Source organism: Arabidopsis lyrata (genome assembly GCF_000004255.2).
Source record: "Arabidopsis lyrata subsp. lyrata unplaced genomic scaffold ARALYscaffold_6, whole genome shotgun sequence".
NCBI classification, from domain to species: domain Eukaryota; kingdom Viridiplantae; phylum Streptophyta; class Magnoliopsida; order Brassicales; family Brassicaceae; genus Arabidopsis; species Arabidopsis lyrata.
Window position 1 is genome coordinate 1,043,336 of NW_003302550.1, and position 26,870 is coordinate 1,070,205.

A 26,870-nucleotide genomic window follows, 5' to 3' on the forward strand; every position below is an offset into this window, starting at 1 on the left:
AGCATGTAGAGAAAGTGCAACTTCTTACTACTAACAAAACGAATGAATATTCCCAACATTTAAACAGAAATAAAGGAAGTTCGAAAACGAATGATATAAAAAGAGGTATTGTGATTGACGATGTCTTCTATAAGTACATTGGATTAGATAATGCATTTTATCTCCACTGAAATTGTGGAAAGAAAAACCATAATCGCTCCGAAAAGCTCAGAACATAAAATGGAAAACGAGAGTGGTGCCCTCAAAATTTTATCCATTTAAAGTAATAGCACTATGTTTAGTTAATTTTTAACATAAACGTCGGTGAGACTTATAACTAATGCTGTCCTTGTCGCATTTTTAATTGATAGTATACAATTACAAACTGTCTATCTAAATCTGTAATAAATCAAAACATCGAGCCCATGTAGAGTAATTGACAACGATTACTCATTCACTTGGGTGGGATAAAATAATAATGTTTCACTATTATGAATTATCTTGAAAATAAAATCTTATACGGCGTTTATACATCATTTTACGCAAAGAGGCGTGACAAATTCAATGTTGAATTCGTAAGACTATATTTATGAATGTATACAGATAGTGGATTATTAAAAAACTTATACAGAGTAGATGAATGTATTTATATCACAAGACATTCATGTAGTAACATTCATAAATAATATACTGAACGATGTGGATGTATATAGATAGTGGATTATTAAAAAAAAAAAAAAACATCGACTTAATTTGATTAAGAGATATGTGAATATATAATTTGACTTTTTCTTGAACCATGCCACATGTAACAGAGGCTCTGGCATGATTGGATACTTTGCTGGATTACGCTAGTGTACGACGTATATACAGCGAAGGAACCGTTTTCACCCACTAACTGCTTGACAGCTCACCTTAAACTCCATTATCTTTCTGTTGTACAGTAGACCGACCGCACTTGATCATATCTAACCAACCTTTTTTTCTTCCCCCTGAACTTTCCTAAATGTCATACAACCACCCCAATTGTTTTACTCTCTTCACTCTACCATTTATAAATTTTGACTTTGTCCATTTAAATTTCAAACCACTAAGCAACCTCTAGTCCTAGATATGAGTATGTAAACCGGTTCTTAGATTGAGTATTATCCGGTTTGGTTTGATTTAATTTTAATTCCGGTTAAAGTATTTATAACAAAAGTAAAGAAATAAAGGTATTTAACTCGTTTGATTTACGGTTTGTTGTAAAGGAAAAAAAAAACTCATATTCCATTCAATTACATATCGGATTTTAGGTGTAAACCGGATTAGAAACCTCTTATTTGAGAACTTGATAAGTTCATTCTCTTAACCAAAATTAGTTATGGGGTCAATTTGAAATATTGAAAGTTTCGGTTCTAAAAAGTATAAAACATGAAAATATTATACAGCAAAATAATCAACTTGTTTTCTTCAGCGAGCGACATTGGAAGGAAGCATTCCATTAGCTTTTTCCTTTTTTCGCTGTCTCCAGAAATAAAATTTCAATCTTTCGTCGGAAAAAAAAGAAGAAGAAGAAGAAGCAGAGTTGTGTTTAGTTTCTGCGGAGAAGCAAAGAGATCAATAAATTAGTGAGCTTTTTTCTCTTCTCTGCGATGGCGGTTGCGCCGGCAAGAGCTCGTTCTGACTATGATTACCTCATCAAGCTTCTTCTCATCGGCGATAGCGGTTAGCTTCGTTTTCTATGTTCTGTGATAAATTAGCAATTAGAAGAAAAAACTCAAAAAGGGTCTGATTTCATTTTCTGAAGTAAATCTTTTCGTGTCAGTTTTTTTCCGATCTTAATTAGGGCTTTATGATTTTGGTTTGTTTATGCTGATTACTACTAGTAGTGGAAAAAATCTTGGAATTCGTTGACAAAAGTACTTCTTTTTGTGTTAAATTGTTTGTTTTTAGCTTTATGTGTGTATATGTATGTTTCAGGTGTGGGGAAGAGTTGTTTGTTACTTCGATTCTCTGATGATACTTTCACTACAAGTTTCATTACTACCATTGGGTATGTCTTCTTCTGTTTACTTCAAGATGTGTCTAAATGTTGTTGTTTGTTGTCTAAGTTTGTGTTTTACTACTACTTTGGCTTTTTTTAATTTACAGAATTGACTTCAAGATAAGAACTGTTGAACTTGATGGGAAGCGTATCAAATTGCAGATATGGGACACTGCTGGTCAAGAACGTTTCAGAACTATTACTACAGGTAAGAGAAGATGGACTTTTTAACGTTGTTGCATCGGTTGATTGATTCTCTAGTCTTGTCTTGATGATAACTTGAGTGTTTCCATACTTTTATGAAGTCAAAGACAGTTCATCTGTTTCTGCAGTTTCCTTTAAAGCGTTTTGGTCCTGTTATTTTACTTGCAGCGTATTACAGGGGAGCGATGGGTATATTGCTTGTCTACGATGTTACGGATGAGTCGTCTTTCAACAGTATGTCTTTTACTTCTCTGTTGGTCTTGTTACTATTTTGCAATGACATTGAGAAAATCGGATTGTGAGACTTGTGGCAACTGAACATGATTGGTTCAACAGATATTAGGAACTGGATGAAGAACATTGAGCAACATGCCTCAGATAATGTCAACAAAATCTTGGTTGGTAACAAAGCTGATATGGATGAAAGCAAAAGGGTAAGTTATTTTTAGTGCATACTTACTTTCAAGACTTTAGTTTTACTGTACTGATTTGTGATCTTCTTCTTCAGGCTGTTCCAACATCAAAGGGCCAAGCTTTGGCTGATGAGTATGGAATCAAATTCTTTGAGACGGTGAGCTAGATAAAAAACAGAACATGTCTGCTGTTTTTCATTAATATTCTCTTGAGATTACTGATGTGATTACAATTGTTGCAGAGTGCAAAAACAAACCTCAATGTCGAAAATGTTTTCCTTTCAATCGCAAAAGACATAAAACAAAGATTGACAGAAACCGATACAAAAGCAGAGGTAAGAACTGCAGGAATCAACCAGTAATACTCGATCTTCATATTGTCATACCGAGATTATAGCTGAGTAATTAATATATGTACTGCTCTTGTTGCTTTGCAGCCCCAAGGCATCAAGATCACTAAACAAGATACTGCCTCATCTTCTTCTACAGCCGAGAAGTCAGCTTGCTGTAGTTACGTTTAGGAGTATGATTGCTCTTTTTCGCCTGCACCGGTTTTTTAATATCTGGCCATCTTTTTCATCTCTTACGTCTCAAATCAGAGATAATTCGCATGGTGTTGCCTAGAACGAGTAGGAAATCTCATTGATGGTTGTGATCGTTATGTCTAATTTGTTATCTCCATAATTCCTGTACAATGATCTTCCTGATATGGAAGACTATGTTGGTCAAAAAACTATGTTACAAAGACTTTGAATTTATGAAAAATGAAACTGTTGTAGTGTGTATGACTCTGACTTCACTGTTCAAATCAGGATTTATCTTATTCTCTTTGAATGTTGTCTCTACTCGAATCCATAGTTTGAGCCAAAATAAACACACGGATTTAAGAAAACACTGGATGGGGTTTATTCTATTATGATGTTATTATCACAAATCTCATTTCAGAAGCAAAAGAAAAATATAAGTAATCCCACAAATTTACATTGAAGCTACATTACGTTCTACACACAAAAGAGGCAACTGCAGAGAGAAGAATCAGGTTCAGTTTGCAATACACAAAAGAAAGATACGAGTTTTTATATGCAACATCGACCCGGGTCACTAGCTGCAACAGCCGGATTGAGTATTAGTCTGGTGTTCTGGTTTCTGCTTCAAGATGTTTCTCTTCACAGCACTTGATCCTTCTTCCAAGAGACTAGGTACCTCCATTATCTGTTTCATCACATTCATTCTATGTTATATATAAATCTCTCTTTCCGAATTGTTTTGTTTTTCCTTGCGGGTTTAAGGATCTTACCTTCAAAGCCAACTCTTCGAAACACTGTTCCACGTTTTGTCGAGTTCTAGCACTACACTCAAGAAACATGCAGTTGAGTTCTTTTGCTAGAGCAATCCCTTCTTCTCTGCTAACTCCTCTCTCAGATTCCTGTAATCATATGTTTCATCAAGAAAAATTTCGAATGACCAAACCGTGTTTTGGGAAAAAGCTTTGTGATTTCGATTGCAACTCACTCTATCGACTTTGTTCCCAACGAGCATCCTTACACATTCTTGGTTTGTGGAATAAAGCTCAATCTCCTTACCCCACACATCTACTAAGTTTGTAAATGTCTCCCTTCTCGTCACATCATAAACTGCATTCACCAAGTTACATTGACTAAGCAGTTCACAGACAGAGAAATCTCTTAAGTCTTAATCTTGTGATTGATTGCTAATGGACATTACCCAGAATGATTCCTTGGGCGCCTCTATAGTAAGAGCTCGTCAGTGTTCTAAACCGTTCCTGTCCAGCTAACAATGAGAAAACAGAGAATATTATCAGAACCATTAGTTTCCTTTGGAACCTAAAACTTTTAAAATCTCAAATATAGAATCAATCACCTGTGTCCCAGATTGTGAGTTTTAGTCTTTTCCCTCCTACTGTCAATTGTTTGATCTTGAAATCAACACCTATGAGTAATAATTATGTTAAAACAACAATAAAATGCCAATAGGATCAGACAAAACAGATTTCCTTAAACCAAACCAAGACCAGACTGCTAGATTATCAGACAGAAAGTATCTAACTGGGTCTTACTAAAAAGTCAAGATTGTTTCAGTGGCAATTCGATCAAAGATCATTCCACACAAATTAGACAGATGATCATCAGATACAAGCTCTTCCATATATAGAAATACTACTATTTGATCAATAATCAAAGCACAAAAGATATGACTTAGCTTCATTCTCAATTTTCAGCTCTTAAGACAAAAATCTGAGACCTTTTCTCGAGCATCAAAGAGAAAAACAAGTTAAAAGAAAACTATTTTACCAATGGTAGGAGCAAGATCTTCAACGGAGCTGGAAATGAAGCTCACAAGCAAACTGCTTTTACCAACACCAGAATCACCAATCAACAAGATCTTAAAAGACAGATCGTATCCACTTTGTCCAGAAGAAGATCCCATTTTCTCTAAAATAACTCAAATTTGCTTAATCTCTCGCTCACCTGTTTCTCGATCTGTAATTCTAGACGATCAAATCAAATCCTACTTAACCACCAACTACTAAAAAAGCAAACTTTTAGAAAAAAATATGAATCTATGAAGCTGTAATGATGATAATGATAATGATAATGATAATGATAATGATGCTTCCTCGTTGATAATTACATCTATCTGCACACTTGTTTCTATCTATATACTTTATAAGTAGTAGCGATCTAAGAAAAAGGGGGAATTTTTATTAGCCTGTGAATGATGCAAACAAATGTTTAGATTAAAATAAGGAAAAGAAATGTGATGAAGAAACTGGAAGATTTATTCTTTACGGAGAAAGAGAGGAGAACTGGTAAATGAGAGATTTTGAAGAAGAAGACAAGACACAGACCTGAGACAGTAACGTTTGTTCTTTGCTTTCTTCTCTCCGACACTTTGCTTCACTCAAACGTCTCTGTTTTGGTTTCCAGGTTCTTTTGTCGACGTGTGTGTTTAGCGTTTTGGAATCGCTGCTGCGATTGCCATAAACAAAAGAATCGTCAACCACTGCGGTTGGAGGCTAACCGTTTTCGTGGACTACCAATTGGCAAAACGATTGGGTTTTTAGCGTTTAAAATTACTGAATAGTAAAAGGCGAATGAGCATTATTTTTACTTTTTTAGACAATCAAACAAATTTAAACAGTATAAAAAATTAGACGATTCATTAAACCGCCTAGAAAAAGTGGTTGGAATTCATTTTTTATTTTTAATTTTGTATCTATACAATAAAAAAAAAAAGAGAAACTTCTATCTATAAAAACTACTATTTATTTATGTTTTGAAAATTGAAACCGTCAATATGTCATAACTTGAGTTTTCAAAAAAAAAAAAAAAAAAACTTGGGTTTCCATTGCTTTTGAGCTTTGGCTACATTGTATTCTCTATAATCGCCCCCAAAAAACAAAATAAGTAAAAATAATAATAATAATCTAAAATTTACAATGATTAAAATTTACTCACCAGTGGAACTAATTATTTTGTAATCACTTTTCTTAGAGCATCATTTCAAAAATAGAAAATCAAATTTTATTATAATACAAATTCTTTTTCAAACTACTTTTTTTGTTAAAGAGTCGGCGAACAGTGATGGTTAATGAATTATGGGAGCCCAAACATGGCCTTGGTCTGCTGTCAGCCAAGCCCCTGCAAAACCCCACCTCTGCCCGGTGCAAAAGTCACGCGCGCATTCAAGAGACGTGTTTCCCACTCTCCGATTGTGACGTCACTAAGAGTCAAAACACTTTGATTTTTATTTTTATTTTTGTCGTCGTTGGCTTTGATTTGTTTTTTTTTTTGTCGTCTTCTTTAATATGCCTCTTATGGTAAAACATATTTCAAGGAGGTTTATGTTTCTATAAAATAAAAGTCACTCAACGGCAGATGAATAAATATGGAACTAAATTTCTCTCTAAATATCCAAATACTACAAAATATGAGATTTTGGGAACAGAAAGAGTGACGGAAAAGCCATGAAAAGAAAAGATATCTTAGGATATCATCTCCCTTTTGCTCGCCTAACCTTTTTCTCTTTCTTTTATTTTCTTTTGAATTTTTAATATTTATCTACACCTCTAGTAAACATTTAAATTATCGCATTAACTAAAAAAACATTTAAATGATCGTAATTAAATGGAGATATGAAGTGTATGTTTGTGATCACATATGTGAGTGACTGAGTGTTTGGTGTTATTTCAATTTATTGGAGGATAGAACTGTTTTGTCGAAATTGGCGCACCAAAGTGCCAAGTTGAGTACAAAATAAAGATCCTCTAGAGGCTACATCTTCGTCTAACAATCCTCATATGTTAAATCTTCTTCTTCTCTTTTTTTAGTTTTCAACATAAAAATGTCAAGTGTTTTGTTCACTTCTTGTTTATTAGTATGTTTGCTATGTTATAAATTATAAAATGTCACTTTGACATCTTCTGTAAGAACATGTTGATGTTTAATTTGTTGTTGAGCCCATTTATTTTCTGAGACAAATTTGGTCGTTAATGTTTTTATAGATCTACAATATATAGTCTGTGGCTTTGTGGTGTCAAAAAAAGAAAAAAAATTGGTAGCCGTGTTTAATGGGCTGTTTCGTGTTTGGGCCATAGCCTTTTATTTTGTGGGCCATGTTCCTTTATTAGATATGTCTTTTTTTTTTTTTTTTTTTTTTTTTCATCACCTTTATTAGATATGTCAACACGACAACACTCCTCAATGCTTATAAATGTTGTCGACATAAAATGTAACACCAAAAACATAAGAGTTTTTAACGAAAAAATATGAGATAATTACATTATGGTTAGCATAACTGATTGTAACAAATTGAAAATTACATTATTGGTTAATCGAAAGACAAATTTTATTGAAGTTTAATTATTTCTATAATTTTGTTATAAAAATATTTAAAACAGAGGTCAATATTTTAAGAGAATAGTCAAAAATCTGGTTTAAGTAAAAAGGGGAAAGAAAACGCTTAGCTGGCTTTGAACCGGCTCGGCTGTGTCACCCACCAAACCAAACCGAGTCATCCTTCGTCGTCTCTCTTTCTTTCTCTTCAACTTCCATTTCTCGAAAGGCGACGAGAAAAAAAGTATTTCTCCAGTTTTGGAATTTTGCCATGGCTGTTGATAGCAGAATGGATCTACTCAGCGAAAGAGCTCTGTTGATGAGAGCTTCTCTTCAGAAGAGTCAAACCATCACCGATAATGTTGTCTCTATCCTCGGCTCTTTCGATAGTCGTCTCTCTGCTCTCGAAACCGCCATGCGTCCTACTCAGGTGTGGTTTAGAGTGCTCCGATCATCTTCTCTGATTGTATTCTAATCCAGATCTGGAATTGAATTTCTGCTGACATGATCGGATTTTGGTTTGACTGTGTTTTGAAATCTCAGATTAGAACTCATGCTATAAGGAAAGCTCATGAGAATATTGATAGGACTCTTAAGGCTGCTGAGGTTATTTTGTCTCAATTCGATCTCACGTCAGGTTTGTTTTACATGTATCGCTATAAATAGATATAAATGATAATGATCCACATTGAGAAGAGATGTGTTTAGTTTTCTGATTATGCTCTCAATTCAATTCTAGGCAGAGACTAAAGTACTCAAGGGGCCACATGAGGACCTGGAAAGTTATCTGGATGCAATTGCTCAACTCAGAAAGATTATTCGTTATTTTATGAGCAACAAAAGCTTTAAGAGTAGCGATGGAGTTCTCAACCATGCTAATAGCTTGCTTGCTAAAGCACAGTCAAAGTTGGAGGAGGAGTTTAAGCAATTGCTAGCTTCTTACAGGTTTGTGCTTCTGTGCCTGATAAGGGTTTAAGAAACTACATGGTTACTTTTTCAAATTTGATGCTCTTGCATGCTATAACCATCACTCCGACTACCTTGTAACTTCAGGGAACATAGCTAGTTGTGGATTTTTAGCTACTTTTCTAGTTAGTGTTTTTACGGGAACTGGTCTTCGCTCTAGGAGGGTCTTAGTTCTTTACTTCTCTTGCAAATAACCAAGAATACTTTTAGCAGGAGAAAAAAAGGCAATATCTTTGAATGGCTTTTTCTAAATTATCAAAGTTGTCACTTGGCAAATTTTTTTTTTTTGTGAAAACAAACACTTGTCAATATACAAGTTTCCTATGATACGAGTGTTCCAGGCAACTGGTTTTAGATGGAAGAATGCTAAAGCCATCCCTTTTTTTGTTATATTCAGTAAAGCCGTGGAGCCTGATCGCCTATTTGATGGCCTTCCCAACTCACTGAGACCATCCTCAGACGGTGATGGAGGTGGAAAACCCCACGGAGGACATCACAACGATGACGCGGAAACTGCCGCTTATACACTTCCAATCCTCATTCCGTTAAGGGTATTGCCACTTTTGCATGACTTGGCACAGCAAATGGTTCAGGCTGGTCACCAACAACAGTTGCTACAAATTTATAGGTGACTTTTGATTCTTGGTCATTTATCTTCTATGTCGTACAGTTCATTTTCAAATCAGGCTGTTAGATTAAACTTTCAACTAATAATTGTAACATGAGTCAAAGTACTGTGCCAAGGTATAGTTGCTTTGAACGATTACGGTTTACAATTAGCTTACGTATAATGCTCACCAGTCACCACTCATTTACTAAGAGCTAGTTTTTCCATGGTTTCTGCAAGTCGTGAGTTTATATTTGACTATCATTGTCCTGTTTCACTAGTTAAGCTAGAGAGAAATGTTTCTGGAATATGAATTTCTATTCACCCTCACCTATGAAATTTTCGTGGGTTTTTGATATATGTGTGTTTTTATGACGAGAATCAAATACTTTGACTGTGATGTGCACATCGTGCGCTCCGCTGTTTGTTCTTAGCTGATCTGAAAAATTATTGCTAGATGCAATGCTGTTTTTCTCATACGTGTAATGCATTGGAGAAGCTTTGTCTTTATTCTTCCATATGAACTATGTACCGCAACTACTAGTATTGTCAGATTTAAGCAGCGAATTGCATAATCTACTGGCATTTTCCCAATGCATATTTAAGATGCATTTGTGTGTTTTGAATTTGTTTATAATCTCCTGCTGTTCAATTTTTTGTGTTTTGTTCAGAGAAACACGATCTTTTGTCTTGGAAGAAAGCCTAAGGAAATTGGGAGTTGAAAAACTTAGCAAAGAGGATGTTCAGAGGATGCAGTGGGAAGTTTTGGAGGCCAAAATTGGAAATTGGATCCATTTCATGCGCATTGCTGTAAGAACTCTAGTTTAGGTTTGAAATAATTTTTACATGTTCTGTTGACTTTTAACTCGAGTTATTATTTTTCAACAGGTTAAATTACTCTTTGCTGGAGAAAGGCAAGTATGTGACCAGATATTTCGAGGTTTCGATTCTCTAAGTGATCAGTGTTTTGCAGAGGTTACGGTGAGCAGTGTCTCAATGCTACTTAGCTTTGGGGATGCTATAGCCAGGAGCAAGAGATCTCCAGAAAAGTTGTTTGTACTCTTAGACATGTATGAGATAATGCGGGAGCTTCATACAGAGGTAATAATTTTTTCATTAATATCATTAAGTCGTCATACATTTACTGAAGAGTCTTCTGTTAAATGGTAAAATTATTTTGTAGTTTCAACTTTTGGTGGATTTTTCTGATCTTTAGACTGTCAGTTTTCAGTATTATGAACTTTGGTACATACTTGATTCACCTTCAAACCTGTATTACATTTGTATAAGCTAGTGAGGTTAAATATTATAATACAGGATGCTGCAAACGTCTAGTTTTTATTGACAAACATATAATGATTTACAATATTAAGACATAAAAGTTCAGTTTGCATAGTTATGCATAGAGTTCACCACTTACTTCTTAGAGATGTCATACCTAGCTGCTTTGTTTACTTGAGGAGTACTATTTGGAAGTTGATTGTCTTTAATGCTTTTCTTCCCATGTGAGATATGTTTTGAGCTGTTGAGCATTGATTACATGTAATTGTCGTACTGAAATCCCCACCATAATAACCAGCATGGCATACACAGAAACAACTTTGTGATACATATGTGGTTAAAGTTTGCTATCTAGGACGACATAAAGTGTGAATTAATTGATGACCAGTTAGTGTTTGTGATACATTTTATGGTTAACATTAGATGGTGCGACAATCTCATGAAATTTGTGTCCATGGACAGATTGAGACAATTTTCAAAGGTAAAGCATGCCTTGAAATTAGAGATTCTGCTACGGGCTTGACAAAGCGGTTGGCGCAGACTGCTCAGGAAACATTTGGTGATTTCGAAGAAGCTGTTGAGAAAGATGCTACAAAGACTGCTGTTCTAGATGGAACCGTCCACCCACTAACAAGCTATGTCATCAATTATGTGAAGTTCTTATTCGAGTAAGTACCTCATATCTGTCGATTTGATTAGGACTAGCCCAACCTAACTAATTTCTTTGAATCTCTTTCTTCTTCTTCTTCTTCGTCCTGCTATTTGCATATTGTCTCTTTCCACGCTTTAATTGATGATCTTTGGTAGCAGCTACCAAACGACATTGAAGCAACTTTTCTTGGAATTTGGAAATGGAGATGACTCAAATTCGCAGCTAGCATCTGTAACAATGCGGATAATGCAGGCACTTCAAAACAACTTGGATGGAAAATCGAAACAGTACAAAGATCCTGCATTGACACACTTGTTCCTGATGAACAACATTCATTACATGGTCAGATCTGTGCGCAGGTTTGTTTAGTTTCACGCTTAAAGACTGATCAGGGTTTATAAAAACAGAAAAAACCGGCACTCAGTTGATGTAATTGGCTTTACTCATATGATAATTTTTCAGGTCAGAAGCCAAGGATTTGCTAGGCGATGATTGGGTTCAAAGACATAGGCGTATCGTGCAGCAACATGCAAACCAATACAAAAGGGTTGCCTGGACAAAGGTTCTTTCTTTTTGTCTAACTCTTTAAATAGACACTATTATATAGAATCTTCATTATATTGTTACTAAGAAAGTGTTACATATATTTTGTAGATATTACAATGCTCATCGGCGCAAGGTTTAACCTCATCTGGGGGAGGAAGTTTAGAGGGAGGAAACAGCAGTGGAGTTTCACGAGGATTATTGAAAGAGAGGTAAGGCTTAAACAGCTAAAAAGAAGCACAGACAATTGTGAAATGTTAATATATTTGGTAATGATGATAAATCATATTTAAAAAAATGGAACAGGTTCAAGATGTTCAATATGCAGTTTGATGAGTTGCATCAGAGACAATCTCAATGGACAGTTCCAGACACAGAGTTAAGAGAGTCACTAAGACTTGCTGTTGCCGAAGTATTATTGCCTGCTTACAGATCATTCCTCAAACGCTTTGGGTAAAAATCTCCTTTCTCTCTTACTGTTCTTTTTAACATATTTGATCGAAATGTAAAACCCTAATGAGATTTAAACCTATGATCAATGTAGGCCTTTGGTTGAGAGTGGGAAGAATCCTCAGAAATACATAAAGTATACAGCTGAAGATCTTGAAAGATTGTTGGGTGAGTTGTTTGAAGGAAAGTCTATGAATGAACCACGCCGGTAAAGAAACAACCCCAAAAGATGATGAAAACTAATTGTGTAAGGTAAATTTCTATCAAACTCTTCTTCTTTTTTGGCTTACCTTACATAACTAGCTTCGTTGCCATTGTATATGGAGTGTCAACTTTACGTTTATTGTACTCTACTATTCTTTGGTTGTGGAATGTGAAAATGTCTTTTTTAGTAAACTCAGTGTGTAAATTACTTGGAGACAGAGTTGTTTCCTTCTGTATACGTTAACGTTTTGAAGTAATCATGTTCTAATAAGTCTAATCTCGACTCACTAGGATATGAGATCTCTTTTCTTAGAATGAATTTCACCGAAAATCAAAATTTTAGGCGTAATTTTCAAAAATAAGCAGTGAAGGAGCTAAGTAATAAGTTGATATGATTGAGAGTTGCTTTGGTGTACTATATAGATCGAGCCAATAATATTTGTCTAAACAGCTTGGGGACAAGATTTTCAATGCGTATCAATTATGTTATTTTCTTGATGGATTTAGCCGATTAATCAGTTGCATAGTGGTTTCTAATCGCTTTTGTTCAAAAAAAAAAAAAAAAAAAAAAGTGGTTTCTAATCGCTACTTGCCTTGATTTTGGTATAATCAGTCTAATTAATCAGCTCCACAACACCTTATTAGTTAGTTACCTAACTATCAAATTCAATTAATCGGTCAAGAACATAACTAATCAACTAAGGATCTGATTCCTTTTCGTTGTTATGATATTCCATATTGCAGATGAAGCCTTCTTCTTCGGTCCGGTATGATCAATTAAGCATTCAATTATGTATGTGTTATAAAAAAAAAAAGTAGAAAAAGAAAAAGTTGGCGCTAAACAGTAAACACCTTTCAAATATTCGATAAGGCGATAAGCAACTACTAGTACCTCACGAAAATTTGTTAGGAACTTAGGAGAACATACCAAAAAAGATATAAAATAGTCCAAGAACTGATGCAAATTAAAGAACCCCAAATTTTTGTTCAACCATAAGTAACCGACCACAACCTTGTTATTGAACCGGACAAGACAGATAGAGCTTTACCGACGTGTATACTTAAATGAAAAAGGTAGAAAGAAATAAGATTTGCTAGTAAAATAAAGAGTGATGAGATGGTTTTGTTGTTTAAAATACACATGTTTGGTAATTGGCATATTCCTTTTAGAAGATCCAAAATTCTCCCAACATCTTTACATGGACTTCCCCATTTCCATCCATCATCTTCTTCCACTTTTTCCCAAAATAATATTTAAAATGGTAATTTGATTTCTTTCAATGTCATCTTTACACGAATGAAAATTCTTACTTTATTCCCCTTTACACCAATAATATATCCATTTTTCATTTATCTTTTTTTTTATAATCACTTACAATAACTTATAGAACCCAAAACATTGAATTCATATAGTTTTACATACAAATATATTGTTGAAAAATAATTTTCACGTCAGTCGATCATATAAATAGTACATGTTATAATTGTATTCACTTTTGGATACAGTTTAGAAAAAAACAAAATAATCTATCATCAACAGACACGGGATACAGTGGTTACACTGAGTTGATTAATTATTATAAAAAAATAGTATTTTAAAGGAAAAGTGGAAAGAACACTATAGCTTATGCAATGAGTGTTTTCAACCTCTCGTTTAATTTGTCTCCATGACCAAAAACAAAGAGAGAAGGCATAAAAACCCTAACAACATCCATTGTTGAAACTCTCTTTGGCACAACACCATACACACAAAATATGGCCATCCCCTAAATAACCCTCTGAATCTATAGAAGATCTCACCAATAAAGGGTTTTGAGAGGTTCAAGCTTCTCTTTAGGGGATGGCCCCAAACACAAGAGTGCTCACAAAAGGTAAGGAGAAGAAGAGGTCTCTTGGAGATTATGATTATGAATGTTTGTGTGTGGGTGTTGTGTAAATGATCATCATCATAATTATCAATATGGTGATGATGATGATGAGGATTGTGTGTGAATGGAGCGATGAAGATTGCATGAAGGTTGATGAAGACAAGCTTGATGTGTCTTTTATTATCCCTCGTTTGGGCAACTTCGATCCTTTGGCAAGCTTCGGTTCCCCTCGGAATCAGCAGATTATTATTACTAGCTCTTATTTTGTCTTATGTTCCTTGTTTACTTTGTTTCCGGTTTGGTTTGGTTTATTGTCTTTAATTTCGTTATGTTTGTGTTGAATGTGTGTGTTGTTGTTGTTATCCCCTGTGATGCACCACCATTCAGGTGTGTTCCCCTATCGGTGTGTGAGGAATAAAAGAATATTCGGTTTTTATATCTAAAATTAAACACCTCCTCTTTCTTTCTTTAATAGTGTCTTCAAACAATTTATTTAGCAAAAATACTTTTGAGTTGGCCCATTCTTAGCCCATTATAGTCCAGTCCTAGCCAATTAAAATCGGGTAAATTTAAATACTTTATACGAGCATCATGAAGAAACCCAAGAGAGGCCTAATCAAACCGTGTCTAGCAAGCTATTAAAACTTGTATAAAGTCAAAACTAGAAAACCTACTACAGTATAATCATCTTTTAACTTAGGCATATTAGGAACAGGAAGGGGTAAAGTTTTAAAAGAAAAAACGTAGGGGTAATCTAATTATGTTTTTTCGAATAATACATAATTATCGTTTCTAGATAAACAATCCTTAACAATAATAATATTTTTATATATAAAAAAAGAAAAGATTAGATAACCCTAAATAACCACAATATTATTCTAAATAATAAAATAAGTGTTTAAGAAAAAAGAGTAAAATTTAGTGACCCATCATCATTCGTTTAGCCTGCGTGTATCCAGGTTGGTTGCTTCTTCAACTTCTTCTTCTCCCTTTTCCTCTCACTATTGAGATCAGTCACAGTCATCACAAGTTTCTTGACCTCTAGTTTGAGTTCCACAATCCGTTCTTCAGAAGTCTTCTTCTCCAAGGAAACCTTGTCAAGCTTTGACTGCAACCACTCCAGCTTAAAACCAGCTTGTGTCAGATCATACGAATCCTTGGAAACTTTGCTCAATTCTGCTTCGGTGAGATAACCAAGAGGCGTGTGGTAAAGTATCCCGATGGTGTTGCAGAGAAGGTTCATGTAAGTATTCCTGAGATCTTGGTTTTGCACTTTAACATTGTCTGTAGTTTCTGGATATGTCTGAAAAATCCACTTTGCTAACGTCATGTGACAAGCATCAATGACAAAACCATTGACTCTAATCTTTCTTCGTCTATGTAACAACTGAAGTTGATTTCCCATAACTTGGCTTTTGATATCGGTATAGGGAATTCTCAGAGCAAAGTTTGTTTTATTTTTTAGCTTCATGAATTAAGGGTTCTAGAACTCCCTCTCTTTATATAGGAGGCAGCCAAAGAAACCGAGACTTACCAAGTCCTAAATCAAATCTAAATCGAGTTTGTTAAACCTTTTAGATTTTTTTTTGTTTCGGATTAATTTAAAAATAAGATAACTTTAAGATATATAACGAATTAAAAAAAAGGAAAAGGAAATCATATATAATTTTATTATTTTTAAATGTTATTTTGAACTAGGAATTAGTGTACCTGAAAATTCGCAGTGGATCTTTTGGTTATTAATTTTTTTTTCCTGAAACGTCTCAAATTTATTATATTAGTGGATTTTAATTGTAAAAAGTTGCGATTTAAGAACTAGATAAAATTAACAAAATATCGAGATACATTTAAAAATCTAGATAAAATTAGAACGAGATACATTTAAGAACTAGATAAAATTATAAAATCATCTTTGGCCAAAAAAAAAAGCGGGGTATTCATGTCTTGTCGCAGAAGAAACCCTATGCAAATAAGCCCTAACGAACTATAGCCTCTTCAACTTGGTCTTCTCCTCTTCCAAATCAGCTTTGAGATCAGACCTCATCACCTCAAGTTTCTTGACTTGTTGTTCAATTTCCCCAATCCGAGCCTCAGAGGCATGGTGGTTCTTCCTGTCCAAGCAAACCTTCCCAAGCTTCGAACTTAACCACTGCAGATCAAAACCGACTTTAGTCAGATCAGACAAATCCTCGGAAACTTTGCTTAATTCTGACTCGGAGAGATCATGCAGAGGCTTGTGGTAAAGTTTCTGAATGATGCCCACGAGAAGATTCATGCATGTTGTCCTGAGTTGTTGGTTTTGCAATTTAACTTTCACTGCAGTTTCTGGGTGTGTCTTAAATATCCAGTTCACTAACTTCACATGCGAAAGATCAACAATGAAGTCATTGACATTTTCTGTATTGTGTGTCTCCATTTGGTTCCCCATTTGTTGCCTTCGATATTGGTTTGTTTGATTCTTTGCTGCATGATGCCTAATAATAACTCACTTTTATATAGGGACTAGGGAGCAACTGAAAATGAAAATTTGCAATTTCTTGATAAAATCGAATCTAACTAGTGAATATTTTAGATTTCGTTTTGATTTAGTGAAACAAGCTAACCATAAATAAAAAAAAAAAAAAAAATTCCCTAATCAGTTATTTTTAGATTTTGTTTTGAGCGAGGAATTAGTAAAGTAAACAAGAATCTTTTGGGTTTGATTGGGTACTACCGAAAATGAAAATATGAAATTGATATTTTGATTATTAATTTTTTCGAAATTTGGAAAAGTTGCAACATTTGATTGATGGGCTGGAATAAACCCATGGGCTGTGCCAATAATATGGCAAATCATACACATTATGTGAACCAAACTGTAATGGGAAAATAACATCATTATCACTTTATCAGGCTAGGCATGATGAGTCAGTAGTCAAATTCCTATAATGAAGATGTTGAAAACCAGAGCAAACTCAACTATTGGGATCTCCAACAAAGCTCCGATCGTACATGTATGCGACACTCATAGACGAAACCACTGCTTACAGTCGAAGTAACATTTTATCAGATTCATAGACAACGACTTTAAGTGTAAGTAGATGGGATGTAACGTATGTTGTTTCCTGTGGAAAGCATTTGCACACATTTTATGAAGGATGAAATCACATGTCATATATGAATAAAAATTACTCTCATGGACACATGCTTGAAAAAACACTTTTTATAGGTGTTTTCATCATAAATTTTATGACGTTAACAAGTTTTTTCAAGCAGTACAATGTCCTATCTAAGGTAATTACTATTCATGTATGGAATGTGATTTCATGCTACATGAAACATGTACAAATGCTCCTCGCAGAAAACAACATGCGTTACATCCCCATATATCGACTTATACTTAAAGTCGTTGTAAATGGATATGATGATTGAAAAAGATTACTTCCACTGCAAACCTTGTTATTGCGATTCCAATCACGAGTACTATCACATAAAGGATATTGTCACTTCCGACTAGATTTACGGTGTGCTTGGTTACCGAGGCTATGAGCAATCATTTATTCCTAGCTTTATACCCAAGAGCGCCACGATGCCATGTCTGAAAATAGATAAGTACTATCATTAGTTACTAAGATCGAATGTGAATTTCTTGAAACATTACAAACATTTTTCATACAAACTAGTTTTCCCTACACGCAACCATAAATTTGCTCTAGATCTTGTGAGTGTAAGAGTTAAAGTCATTGGAGATCAAACCTGGACTATCGATGTGAAGAATCTCCCCGCTTGGCGATGTGGAAGTATCGAGTCACCGGTTATTTCTTCACGATTTGATTTGTGCATTAGGACATGAAAAAAGAGTGTATAAAGTAAACAAGATGGACTTCTTGGCTAATTTTTCACATCTTGAAGATTTGGATAGTTGTGAATCTTGTGATAATGTTCTTCTCCTTCTTTCTCTTTACTTACTTTTATACTATACCTAACAAAACTCAACGTGGCTTTGCACATGGTTGTCTTCTTATGATATGAAATACATTAATGTTTTCTGATCTTGGATCTAGATACAGTTCGTTTGGTGACAGCCTGTTTATATTAAAAAAGAAAGGGACCATTAATTACTACATTGTTTTCCCGTCTCGAATCTTATTATGTCGGTAAGTCTTGTTTTCCAAATTGAAATCTTTAGTTAATGATGCTTATATAAATCATCCTTATATATAAGCCTTATACAAAACATTTGATATATTAACTTTCCTACATTTGTTGCACAAATTGGGGATGTTGATTGGTGGTGGTGGTAGTAAAGGTCAAAAGTTTTCTGAAGTAACTTTTGCATCATTTTCTAAATCACATTGGATTCCACTTTGGAATTCCAAATATTGACTTGTTAAAGTTTGGAAAGTTTCTTACGGGCTTCAAGCAAGCCCATGGGCTGTAATAAATCAATAACCTATGCTTAACAAAAAACTATTATTCAGCTTAATGCATGAAAATCATTATGTAAATGAATTAAATCCGTAATGACAAAAAGCAATAAAATCATAATCTTTATTTCCTTTTTTGTTCTTCTGTTTAATTTTACATCTGATAACTTATATTTATACTTACGAAACCAATTAAATGACAAGATTTACAAAAGCGGCTGTGAAGAAGAAGACAACGAGCTCTGTTTCCTTCCCAGACGAGACATTATGATCCAATAGACAAATCCTGCGATGATGAAGCTGAAAAACAAAGCGCTGTCGTAAACAACGACGAACCCATTTGAGATCTTCGACAAAGCTCTGATTTTGTGTAGAAAACCAGGCACGACTGGGATTATTCCGGCGACCAAAGCCACAACCGCTGCGACATTGTATCCCTTAGAGAAATAATATTCACCGGAGGGACTCAAAGAGTACAAATCTCCAATGTTCAGTTTCATCTTCTTGATCAGGTAGTAATCGACGAGAATTATGCCACCGATTGGACCAAGAAGCGCTGAGTAACCAATGAGCCATGTGTACACAAAGCTCTCGCTCGATTTGAGCAATCTCCATGGCTGAAACACGATTCCAAGAACTGCGGTCAAGAAGGCTCCTCTTCCGAATGTGAAAAACTTAGGGTTTAGATTCACAAGCGCATTTGCTGGCGCGACCACGTTTGCAGCGATGTTTGTAGTGAGTGTGGCTAGGGATATTCCAACAATAGCGAGTAGAGTTGTGGCGAGGCCTCCTATTTGACCGAGAAGCTCAATCGGATTGGAGATGACTCTTCCAAAGATGATACTTGTGGAGGACGTAACAGCTACGCCGACGAACGTAAACAAACCCATGAAAACGGGAAGACCAACTTGACCGATGATTTGATCCGTCTGGGATTTAGCAAACCGTGAAAAATCAGGGATGTTTAAAGCTAGAGTTGCCCAGAAGCTTATGTTTGCGGTTAGCGAGGGGAAGAAGAGAGTCCAGAACTGAGCAGAGGTTAGCTTGGATGACAAGGAAAGCATGTGACCAAATCCACCTGCTTTGAGATACGACCAGGCAAGGAGGCAGGAAGTGAGACTGATCAGAATTGGAGCTGAGTACTTTTCTAGCTTTCTGATTCCGTCCATTCCTCTCCAGACAATACAAACCTGAGCCAACCAGAAGACGATGAAACAAGAGAACTCAAGCGGAGAAGTGCCGAGCCAGGGTAGTGTATGAGACAGAGCAGAGTTCTTAAAGTGAGCCGGTAAGAGCAAGAAGATGGCTTCTCCTCCGATCCATGTCTCGATACCATACCATCCGCAACCGACTAAAGCCCTGAGTAGAGTCGGGATGTGAGCTCCACGGATACCAAACGATGATCTAGCAAGGACAGGGAAGGAAATTCCGTACAGAGTGCCAGGCTGAGCGGTGAGGACCAGCGGCACAAGTAGTATAAGGTTGGCAGCAACCACTGTGGCTATCCCTTGCCACCACGCCATGCCAAGATCCACTAGGCTCCCGGCGAGGTAGTATGTAGGCACACCAACCACAAGACCGATCCATAAACTTGACATGTCCAACCATGAAAACGTTCTTTGGCTAGGTGTTGTCGGTTTCAAGTCTTCATTCGTGAGAGATGGGTCGAACTGGGATTCGTCAAACCCGAAGTCATTGGATTCTGAGCCGGTCATCGCCGAGAGTCTTGGGCGGATGACACCAGATCGGCTCAAACCCAAGTTGTAACCAGGCCGGTTCGGACTGAAATTGTGGTTGCCCAATTCATAGTGTTTGCTGCTTTTGTGTTGTGAGTCAAAGGTAGACACACAAGAAGTGTAAGATCTCTTGTGGCTTGAATCTGTGAATGAGACATGTTGATAGAGTTTAGCTTTTGTCTGGGATCTGAAGGAAGAAAGAGAATGACGATTGTGTTTGTGGGGATGAAGATTGAGATGGAGACTAAGGCTTAAGCAATTTGAGACCATTGAGTCTTCTCTCTCACACAGAAAAAAGAGAGAGAGGGAGACAGGAGAAAAAATTGTGAGATGGAAATTGTGCAGTGGTGTTCTGTTTTCGATCTCTCATCTCTGAGAAACATGTGGTTGGACATGAACCATGTGTTTAGTGGATGTTTCGTCGCTATCACATCTCATTTTTCTTTTTCTTAATACGGAAAAACTTAAAGAAGATTCTATTTCTTTTTTTTTCCGGCTAAAAAGATTCTCTTTTTTTTTCTTTAATGTTTCTCGATTCGTTGACTTTCATTTGCCTACTCATTTAGTCGAAAAAACTCAAATTAAAGAACGTGATTTGATTTTGATCCCTAAAGACTTCTTTCTTAGCTATAATTATCTTTCAAAAGAGTATTTGATGGATACAACATACATGAAACAACTCAAACACTTGTTTCTTATTCTTATTATATCTAGCCTAAGAATCAATAGCCACATTGACTCGTATATTATCAATAGATATACTACAAAGTACAAACACAAGAACAGAGTAGTTGATAGAAGTGTGACCAACCTTTTGGCCTCTGAAGATGTTAATCTTTCAAGAGATCAATCTCTTTCTCCCACTTCAGTCCAAACATTTGACGGCCGAAAGGAACGATCAGGTTGTACCTGAAAACCTGCCCACAAACAAGAGACCACATCAGTAGAACATTATATATCGCAACAGGATCTTGATTTGTAGTTGAATACTTGCCATGTTGTTGATTTGTTTCAATTCTTTTTTCAGCAAATCTGATCTCTCTTCCCAGCCCGATTGGTCTTCCTCAAGTTTCATTGTCCATGCTTTCTTCAGTGAAATTCTCCATTCTTTTGCTTTGTTTCTTATCTCTTTGTTGAGTTCCACCCATTCGGGAGCAACCCCGTTCTTGTTAAGAATCCGATACAATGTATCCTCCGCTGGGTCTGCGTGAGGATTTGTGTGGAGGTTCAAGGGTTTGCCTTTACCAGGTAAGTTCTCAAAGTGGCCTTCTTCCATTGAATGCCATATCCTTTGCTCGACCACGTTGATTATATCAGTCTCTGACCTGCAACATCATCCCATGTTAGCATCCGTTACAAGCAGGTCATATCAATAACATATTTCACAAGAAGAAGAATCTCATTTGGGAGATTTAACCACAAATGCAAGAAAAAAACAACAAGCTTAGGCTTTCTCTGACAAAAAAAAATGTCATAGCAATATAGCATCCACAATAAAACAGCAAAGCTACAGCGCAATTGTGTCAACATCGAAAAAACAAAAGACGCAGCAACATTCTCAGATGCATCGCATAAAAGCCAGTTGTTCTACCTATTAAAAGATCACCAAACAAATACTACTACTTATCAAATAAAAGGTTAAAGACAGTCCTAAAGACTTGGCCTCTTTTAGATTGAAGAGCCTCTCTCACAGCTTTCTCATCAGGCACAAAACCATTTCCCTTCATTTCTTGCAACAATTCTCTAGCTGATTCCTCTTTTTCATCTTTTACAAAAGCTTCAAACACTGCAGTGTAAGTAGCAGTATTAGGGCTCATGCCATTTCCCATCATTTCTAACAAGTACTTCTTCGCATCCTTAAGCGTTCTAACATCCGCTGCAAGCCCTTTGATCAAAACAGTATATGTATACGCATTAGGCGAAACGCCACAGGCAAGCATACGCATGAAAACCTTAAGAGCCTCCTTGGCCTGGCCTGCATTAGCATACGCCTCAACGATAGCAGTATGCGCCACCACGTCTGGCATTTGATTTTTATCTTTAATCTGAGAGAAGAGCTCTAGCGCCTCATGTGTGCGGCCGTCTTTAGACAACGCATCGAACATTTTCACAGCTTCATTCATAAAACCCTCTGTTTTCATCTTATGGAATATTTCTTGAAGATTCTTAGGATCCTCTGGTCCCTCAATCGCCAGTTTCTTGCTGAAAGGGTCATAAGGAGGAGGCAGGAACTCCGGCTTGCCAGAATCTTCAGTAACCGGAGTTTCCTCATCTGAATCATCATCAGACAGAGAGAAATTGACTTTGGTGTTAACTCGCTTAGTCTCTGAACTGAATTGCCTTGCAAAACCTCTACCGCATAACCAAGGAAACAGTGAATTTGAATTGTGCTTGGACCTTGAAATTGACATGTGAAGAAGAAAACGCTAAATTTAGGTAAGAGAAGTGTCCAGAGATTTGATTCTCAACGAAACGAATGAACCCTAAGTCCCTAACTATATGATCTATCGATTCCAATGTCCAAACACATACAAGAAGATGAGCACAAAAACATGGAAAGAGACTATACCTTACGAAATCGCGCCGTCCACGCAACTCCGGCGGGAGTTTCCGGTCATGGACTGCGTCAATCACGGCAGATAAACGGTCTGTAGTATTCTTCTCTATCCTCTTCGATCCCGCCGTCAAATCCTCAGGAGACGACCACCAAGAAGACGAAGACGAATAAAAGGCGAAAGCTCTATGGAAATCAGAAAACTCACCGCCGTTAATCGCAGATGAAGTGATAACTGACGCTGAGCAGCGATTTCCACGGGACGGCCGTGACGCAGCCAACGATCTCGCGAGACGAACCGCCATGGCCGGAGCTCAGGGAGAGAGAAGTCGGAATGTTCTGGATTTGTGGTTAAAATGACTTATGTGACCCGGAAGAGTGGTTTAGAAATACGCGCCGTTTACGCGTTAACACATCTTGCCGTTTTCTTCATCAGAATATACAGTACGTGCCGTTTAAAAATTAGGCCTGTAGAGGCCCATATAACTAGCCCATTTATAGTCATATTAATTTCTTGTAATGTACATCTTTGTTAATTGTGACAGCACAACGTGTAAATCAATTAAGAAGGTACCAACACTGTGAGACTGTATTAAGATTTAAGACATGATGTATGCTTTTTTTCTTTTTCTTTTTTATTTTTATTTTGTAAACCAGACATGATGCACATGCTATATACAAGTTCATGTTATAATATACAACAATGTTTCTTGTCCGTATATGTCTATAATATTTCATGATTTGAGATGTAATGAGAAGATAATGTTGAAGCTTAATAAGGACGAATTGTATATATAAACTATGGCTCTCACAATAAAATGTTGTCTTATATAATTATATTAACTCAGCCCTTGTGATGTCCGAGAAGCTAAATTTTGTTTGTTTGTTCGTATGATCACTAAGATATTCTAATGGGACAAAAAGGACTTGATTTAATACTAATGATATCTGATCATCGTTGACGCCAAAAAACGAGAAAATATTCGGACATTTTTCTCCCCCATCCCCAAAAACAACTCCCATATAACTTATAAGTAGCACACTAGTGCCCTTGAAAACATGTCTCGGTTTCTGCGGTGATTTCCTCGACTTCGATTTGGTGCTTCGATCATTCATCCTTCAAGCTCGTAGCCTGGTACCTGCGCCAGGTGAGGTTTTGTTTTCAACTTTCTAGCGTCCGTTGTAGTCTTGTAGATATTCGTGAGGTTTAGTTTACGAAAAATGAAAAATCTAACTCAAATTAAAGATTTCTTTGTGTCAAGAAATTTTGAAGTAGTCAGAAATTTATTCATTTTTGAGTTAGACGTTCAAAACATGGAGAATATTTCACAAACGAAAATACGTTTTTTGGACGGGTCAGAATTTGTCATATGATAGATTTGTATCCATCTTCTTGTATCTATCCTTTTCTAATTTGTTTCATGAAGATTGATTTTTTTCGTTTTTCCAAATTAGTTTCTTGAAAATATACTACTAAAATTAATTTAAATATGTCAAAAAATCTTAAAATCAATCTCTATTTTAGATAATAAATAAATTCTTGTAAAATATTCTCAGAAAATAAACTCTGCAATTTTTGATTATGTAATGCATACTCTCTAATTTTCTTAATCCCTTTTTTTTTAATCCAGTTTATTTGTTTTCTTCGTTATTTATCTCATCCATGTCTTACTAGTTGCACCCGTTGAATTGAAAATCTAGAGGATACACAATGAACACTGAATTCGCTTTGATCGATGTTTCTGATTTTCAGATTCAATTGATATTCAGAGGAAAGAATCAAAGTAGTCTGAAGAAATGGAGGAGGAGACAGAAACTAGGGTTTTTCTATCAAGCGAACAACATCAAGAAGAAGAGCCGTCGTTGCCACGTTCCATGGTGATCTCTCTCTATCTCGGCTATTTTCTTGCTCGATGGGGAGCAAGGTCTGATCAAATCTTTATATATTATTATGTAACATGATTTGTTAAGATTATATAATTACTTTGGTATATGAATTGCAGAACTTGGGAATTCTCTGTTGCTCTGTATATGATTTACCTCTGGCCAAACTCTCTGTTTCTCACTGCAATGTACGGTGTTGTAGAATCCGGTTCTGCCGCTATTTTTGGTCCCATTGTAGGCCAAATGATTGATGGAATGAGCTATGTTAAAGTTCTTAGACTCTGGCTTGTAACTCAAAACCTCTCCTTCATTGTTGCGGGTGGTGCAGTCGTTGCTTTGCTTCTAGTTCCTGATCTTAGGTCTCATAATTTCCCTGTTTTCGCAATATTGGTCGTGTTGACTAATGTTTCTGGCGCCATTGGAGTACTCTCTACTCTTGCAGGCACCATTTTGATCGAACGAGACTGGTAAATTAAGGTTTTTAGATTATTCACCTCATAATGGCATTGTATTTGCAGTTTTTGATATGAGATTATGTTTTTTTTTATCACAGGGTTGTGGTTATGTCGGAAGGTCATTCACCAACAGTTTTAACAAGAATGAACTCTGTTATCAGAGGCATTGACTTGAGCTCGAAGCTACTGTCTCCGGTTATAACTGGTTTGATCATTAGCTTTGTATCTCTTAAAGCATCAGCTATAACATTTGCAGCTTGGGCTACTATAACCGTGTGGGTTGAGTATTGGCTCTTTATCTCTGTGTATAACGGTGTTCCTGCGATAGTTCAAAGCGATGAGAGAAGGAGATTAAGGTTGTCTCAATCGCAAGGGGAAGAGACAGAGAGTGCATCTAGTTTTTATGTTCCTCTTTTACACGAAGAGGAGTCTTATAGGAAATCGCAAAGTAGAAGCGGAATCTTTAGGATTCTTGAGAGAATCTCTGAGTCTTCTTTTGTTAGCGCATGGAGGAATTATCTCAATCAAGAGATTGTGCTCCCTGGAGTTGCTCTAGCTCTATTGTTCTTCACTGTCCTCAGGTTTCCTTTTTGTATCTTTCTTTTCAGCTTGATCTTTTTTGTGTTGGCGGCTTTGGTTTCGCATCGCATACATATAGTTTCTTTTCGATATAGCTTTGGAACATTGATGACGGCGACATTGGAGTGGAAAGGGATACCTACTTATATCATTGGTATAGGCAGAGGAATCAGTGCAGGTGTTGGACTAGCTGCTACCGTTTTGTACCCTCTCATGCAATCCCGTATCTCACCTCTCAGAACCGGACTCTGGTCCTTTTGGTCTCAGGTTTAGAAAAACTGTTATAATATATCAAACAAAAGTAAAACACTACATCAAAAAACGGTGTGAGGTTGTTTGATTTATCTGAATATGATACCAAAGTTGGTTGTTGTTTCTCTAGTGGACCTGTCTTTTGGTGTGTGTTGGATCAATTTGGGTTGAGAAGGAGAAAATAGCATCATACATGCTCATGGCTGGTGTTGCTGCTTCTAGGCTTGGTTTGTGGATGTTCGATCTTGCGGTAATCCAACAAATGCAGGTACGAATTTAAAACTGAAAATGTTTTTGTATTGTTTATTATTACTTCAAAGTTTTGTTTTTGTTTTTGTTGAGTGTGTTTTGGGAACATTGCTGTAGGATCTTGTTCCGGAATCGGACCGTTGTGTGGTTGGAGGTGTTCAGAACTCGTTGCAAGCGGCTCTTGCCTTGATGGCTAATCTTTTGGGTATCATTGTATCTAATCCTAAAGTAAATTAACCACTAAATGCTGATCAATTATTTCTCTATTTTTCATAATGTTACTTTTGTTATATTATTTGTTTTTGAATGTGATTTCAGGATTTTTGGATGTTGACGTTGATCTCATTTGCTACGGTTTCGTTTGCCGGAATGCTCTATACGATTCACCTCTACCGTATTCGAAAACATCTATTTCACTTGGAGAAGATTCCCTTATTGAACAACTTTCTTGTTTCATGAAAAAGGTGCAAGTATCAAAATATTTCTCTATTATTCGCCAGTGTTTGTATCTATCTTTTGTACATGCATGTTTAAGATACAATAAAAATTTGAACTAGACGACATTTTGTATATGCAATTGTTATAATGACACAGCGACAATGAAGGAATCGTGGTCACATTATTATATACAGGCAAAATTTACGATTTTTTTTTTTTTTGTCGTCTAGATTTATTATTAATTGCAAATTATGAGAACTGTTACATA

General features: G+C 36.1%; 10 protein-coding genes across 19 annotated transcripts; 5 read left to right on the forward strand and 5 right to left on the reverse strand.

The window, feature by feature from the left end:
- Positions 1–1,245: 1,245 nt before the first annotated feature.
- LOC9307111 (ras-related protein RABE1d) lies at positions 1,246–3,407 on the forward strand. Of its 2 annotated transcripts, none has more exons than XM_021022535.1 (8): positions 1,246–1,686; positions 1,942–2,014; positions 2,113–2,213; positions 2,378–2,443; positions 2,546–2,643; positions 2,718–2,780; positions 2,865–2,957; positions 3,060–3,407. In XM_021022535.1, the coding sequence occupies exons 1-8, from the start codon at positions 1,614–1,616 to the stop codon at positions 3,141–3,143; spliced, it is 651 nt and encodes a 216-aa protein (XP_020878194.1). In that variant the 5' UTR covers positions 1,246–1,613; the 3' UTR covers positions 3,144–3,407. The 2 variants fall into 2 exon arrangements, with proteins under 2 accessions (XP_020878194.1, XP_002871041.1); XM_002870995.2 differs by having other exon boundaries at positions 1,648–1,686; positions 1,942–2,018.
- Positions 3,408–3,504: 97 nt separating this feature from the next.
- Positions 3,505–5,699, reverse strand: LOC9307112 (ras-related protein RABC2a). 2 transcript variants are annotated; one of them, XM_021022536.1, is made up of 7 exons: positions 5,492–5,699; positions 4,935–5,123; positions 4,504–4,572; positions 4,348–4,413; positions 4,135–4,256; positions 3,920–4,048; positions 3,505–3,834 (listed from the first exon to the last, which is right to left on the reverse strand). In XM_021022536.1, the coding sequence occupies exons 2-7, from the start codon at positions 5,068–5,070 to the stop codon at positions 3,724–3,726; spliced, it is 633 nt and encodes a 210-aa protein (XP_020878195.1). In that variant the 5' UTR covers positions 5,071–5,123; positions 5,492–5,699; the 3' UTR covers positions 3,505–3,723. The 2 variants fall into 2 exon arrangements, with proteins under 2 accessions (XP_020878195.1, XP_002873100.1); XM_002873054.2 differs by having other exon boundaries at positions 4,935–5,625.
- Positions 5,700–7,633: 1,934 nt separating this feature from the next.
- On the forward strand, positions 7,634–12,458 carry LOC9309169 (exocyst complex component EXO70A1). Of its 2 annotated transcripts, XM_021022527.1 has the most exons (13): positions 7,634–7,908; positions 8,022–8,110; positions 8,172–8,178; positions 8,218–8,423; positions 8,842–9,072; positions 9,723–9,861; positions 9,940–10,152; positions 10,795–11,000; positions 11,143–11,343; positions 11,447–11,546; positions 11,639–11,739; positions 11,834–11,980; positions 12,072–12,458. In XM_021022527.1, exons 1-13 carry the CDS (start codon positions 7,750–7,752, stop codon positions 12,187–12,189), a joined length of 1,917 nt encoding a protein of 638 aa, XP_020878186.1. In that variant the 5' UTR covers positions 7,634–7,749; the 3' UTR covers positions 12,190–12,458. The 2 variants fall into 2 exon arrangements, with proteins under 2 accessions (XP_020878186.1, XP_020878185.1); XM_021022526.1 differs by having other exon boundaries at positions 7,635–7,908; positions 8,022–8,423; positions 11,140–11,343.
- Positions 12,459–13,824: 1,366 nt separating this feature from the next.
- On the forward strand, positions 13,825–14,499 carry LOC9307113. Its single transcript, XM_002870997.2, has one exon. It carries the CDS (start codon positions 14,118–14,120, stop codon positions 14,388–14,390), a length of 273 nt encoding a protein of 90 aa, XP_002871043.2. The 5' UTR covers positions 13,825–14,117; the 3' UTR covers positions 14,391–14,499.
- Positions 14,500–14,600: 101 nt separating this feature from the next.
- LOC9307114 (MATH domain and coiled-coil domain-containing protein At2g42465) lies at positions 14,601–15,552 on the reverse strand. The gene has a single exon (XM_021020211.1). It carries the CDS (start codon positions 15,518–15,520, stop codon positions 14,990–14,992), a length of 531 nt encoding a protein of 176 aa, XP_020875870.1. The 5' UTR covers positions 15,521–15,552; the 3' UTR covers positions 14,601–14,989.
- A 481-nt stretch (positions 15,553–16,033) lies between these two features.
- LOC9309170 (MATH domain and coiled-coil domain-containing protein At2g42465) lies at positions 16,034–16,477 on the reverse strand. The gene has a single exon (XM_002873056.1). It carries the CDS (start codon positions 16,475–16,477, stop codon positions 16,034–16,036), a length of 444 nt encoding a protein of 147 aa, XP_002873102.1.
- A 252-nt stretch (positions 16,478–16,729) lies between these two features.
- On the forward strand, positions 16,730–17,509 carry LOC110227253. The gene is given in 2 exon segments (XM_021020857.1): positions 16,730–17,032; positions 17,034–17,509. Coding segments are annotated over 2 exon segments (129 nt in total). The 5' UTR covers positions 16,730–16,976; the 3' UTR covers positions 17,107–17,509.
- A 1,043-nt stretch (positions 17,510–18,552) lies between these two features.
- LOC9309171 (purine-uracil permease NCS1) lies at positions 18,553–20,689 on the reverse strand. The gene has a single exon (XM_021020847.1). The coding sequence runs from the start codon at positions 20,459–20,461 to the stop codon at positions 18,662–18,664; it is 1,800 nt and encodes a 599-aa protein (XP_020876506.1). The 5' UTR covers positions 20,462–20,689; the 3' UTR covers positions 18,553–18,661.
- A 96-nt stretch (positions 20,690–20,785) lies between these two features.
- Positions 20,786–23,189, reverse strand: LOC9309172 (pentatricopeptide repeat-containing protein At4g38150). Of its 3 annotated transcripts, XM_021020856.1 has the most exons (3): positions 22,761–23,109; positions 21,186–21,516; positions 20,786–21,108 (listed from the first exon to the last, which is right to left on the reverse strand). In XM_021020856.1, the coding sequence occupies exons 1-3, from the start codon at positions 23,048–23,050 to the stop codon at positions 21,022–21,024; spliced, it is 708 nt and encodes a 235-aa protein (XP_020876515.1). In that variant the 5' UTR covers positions 23,051–23,109; the 3' UTR covers positions 20,786–21,021. The 3 variants fall into 3 exon arrangements, with proteins under 3 accessions (XP_020876515.1, XP_020876514.1, XP_020876513.1); XM_021020855.1 differs by lacking the exons at positions 20,786–21,108; positions 21,186–21,516 and adding an exon at positions 21,615–22,543 and having other exon boundaries at positions 22,761–23,189; XM_021020854.1 differs by lacking the exons at positions 20,786–21,108; positions 21,186–21,516 and adding an exon at positions 21,615–22,588 and having other exon boundaries at positions 22,761–23,188.
- A 363-nt stretch (positions 23,190–23,552) lies between these two features.
- Positions 23,553–26,811, forward strand: LOC9309173 (solute carrier family 40 member 2). Of its 5 annotated transcripts, none has more exons than XM_021020853.1 (8): positions 23,553–23,893; positions 24,499–24,670; positions 24,749–25,096; positions 25,183–25,665; positions 25,759–25,930; positions 26,046–26,183; positions 26,282–26,392; positions 26,483–26,772. In XM_021020853.1, exons 2-8 carry the CDS (start codon positions 24,543–24,545, stop codon positions 26,621–26,623), a joined length of 1,521 nt encoding a protein of 506 aa, XP_020876512.1. In that variant the 5' UTR covers positions 23,553–23,893; positions 24,499–24,542; the 3' UTR covers positions 26,624–26,772. The 5 variants fall into 5 exon arrangements, with proteins under 5 accessions (XP_020876512.1, XP_020876510.1, XP_020876511.1 ...); XM_021020852.1 differs by having other exon boundaries at positions 23,804–23,893; positions 26,282–26,369; positions 26,483–26,811; XM_021020851.1 differs by having other exon boundaries at positions 23,560–23,893; positions 25,183–25,930.
- The last annotated feature ends 59 nt before the right edge of the window (positions 26,812–26,870 follow it).

What these genes read in the sequence shown, in the direction of transcription:
- LOC9307113 (XM_002870997.2), top strand. Translation starts at nt 14,118, where the DNA reads ATGATCATCATCATAATTATCAATATGGTGATGATGATGATGAGGATT.
- LOC9307112 (XM_021022536.1), bottom strand. Translation starts at nt 5,070, where the DNA reads ATGGGATCTTCTTCTGGACAAAGTGGATACGATCTGTCTTTTAAGATC. An exon ending in AGATCTTGCTCCTACCATTG is followed by an intron (nt 4,573 to 4,934) that starts GTAAAATAGTTT and finishes TATTACTCATAG; the next exon opens with GTGTTGATTTCAAGATCAAA. An exon ending in TCGAAGAGTTGGCTTTGAAG is followed by an intron (nt 3,835 to 3,919) that starts GTAAGATCCTTA and finishes GTGATGAAACAG; the next exon opens with ATAATGGAGGTACCTAGTCT.
- LOC9309173 (XM_021020848.1), top strand. Translation starts at nt 24,543, where the DNA reads ATGGAGGAGGAGACAGAAACTAGGGTTTTTCTATCAAGCGAACAACAT. An exon ending in CTTGCTCGATGGGGAGCAAG is followed by an intron (nt 24,671 to 24,748) that starts GTCTGATCAAAT and finishes TATGAATTGCAG; the next exon opens with AACTTGGGAATTCTCTGTTG. An exon ending in CTTGATGGCTAATCTTTTGG is followed by an intron (nt 26,370 to 26,482) that starts GTATCATTGTAT and finishes ATGTGATTTCAG; the next exon opens with GATTTTTGGATGTTGACGTT.
- LOC9309170 (XM_002873056.1), bottom strand. Translation starts at nt 16,477, where the DNA reads ATGGGGAACCAAATGGAGACACACAATACAGAAAATGTCAATGACTTC.
- LOC9309169 (XM_021022527.1), top strand. Translation starts at nt 7,750, where the DNA reads ATGGCTGTTGATAGCAGAATGGATCTACTCAGCGAAAGAGCTCTGTTG. An exon ending in ATGGTCAGATCTGTGCGCAG is followed by an intron (nt 11,344 to 11,446) that starts GTTTGTTTAGTT and finishes ATAATTTTTCAG; the next exon opens with GTCAGAAGCCAAGGATTTGC. An exon ending in CGAGGATTATTGAAAGAGAG is followed by an intron (nt 11,740 to 11,833) that starts GTAAGGCTTAAA and finishes AAAATGGAACAG; the next exon opens with GTTCAAGATGTTCAATATGC.
- LOC9307111 (XM_021022535.1), top strand. Translation starts at nt 1,614, where the DNA reads ATGGCGGTTGCGCCGGCAAGAGCTCGTTCTGACTATGATTACCTCATC. An exon ending in TCTTCTCATCGGCGATAGCG is followed by an intron (nt 1,687 to 1,941) that starts GTTAGCTTCGTT and finishes TGTATGTTTCAG; the next exon opens with GTGTGGGGAAGAGTTGTTTG. An exon ending in ATATGGATGAAAGCAAAAGG is followed by an intron (nt 2,644 to 2,717) that starts GTAAGTTATTTT and finishes CTTCTTCTTCAG; the next exon opens with GCTGTTCCAACATCAAAGGG.
- LOC9307114 (XM_021020211.1), bottom strand. Translation starts at nt 15,520, where the DNA reads ATGAAGCTAAAAAATAAAACAAACTTTGCTCTGAGAATTCCCTATACC.
- LOC9309172 (XM_021020854.1), bottom strand. Translation starts at nt 23,050, where the DNA reads ATGGCGGTTCGTCTCGCGAGATCGTTGGCTGCGTCACGGCCGTCCCGT. An exon ending in GGACGGCGCGATTTCGTAAG is followed by an intron (nt 22,589 to 22,760) that starts GTATAGTCTCTT and finishes GTCAATTTCAAG; the next exon opens with GTCCAAGCACAATTCAAATT.
- LOC9309171 (XM_021020847.1), bottom strand. Translation starts at nt 20,461, where the DNA reads ATGGTCTCAAATTGCTTAAGCCTTAGTCTCCATCTCAATCTTCATCCC.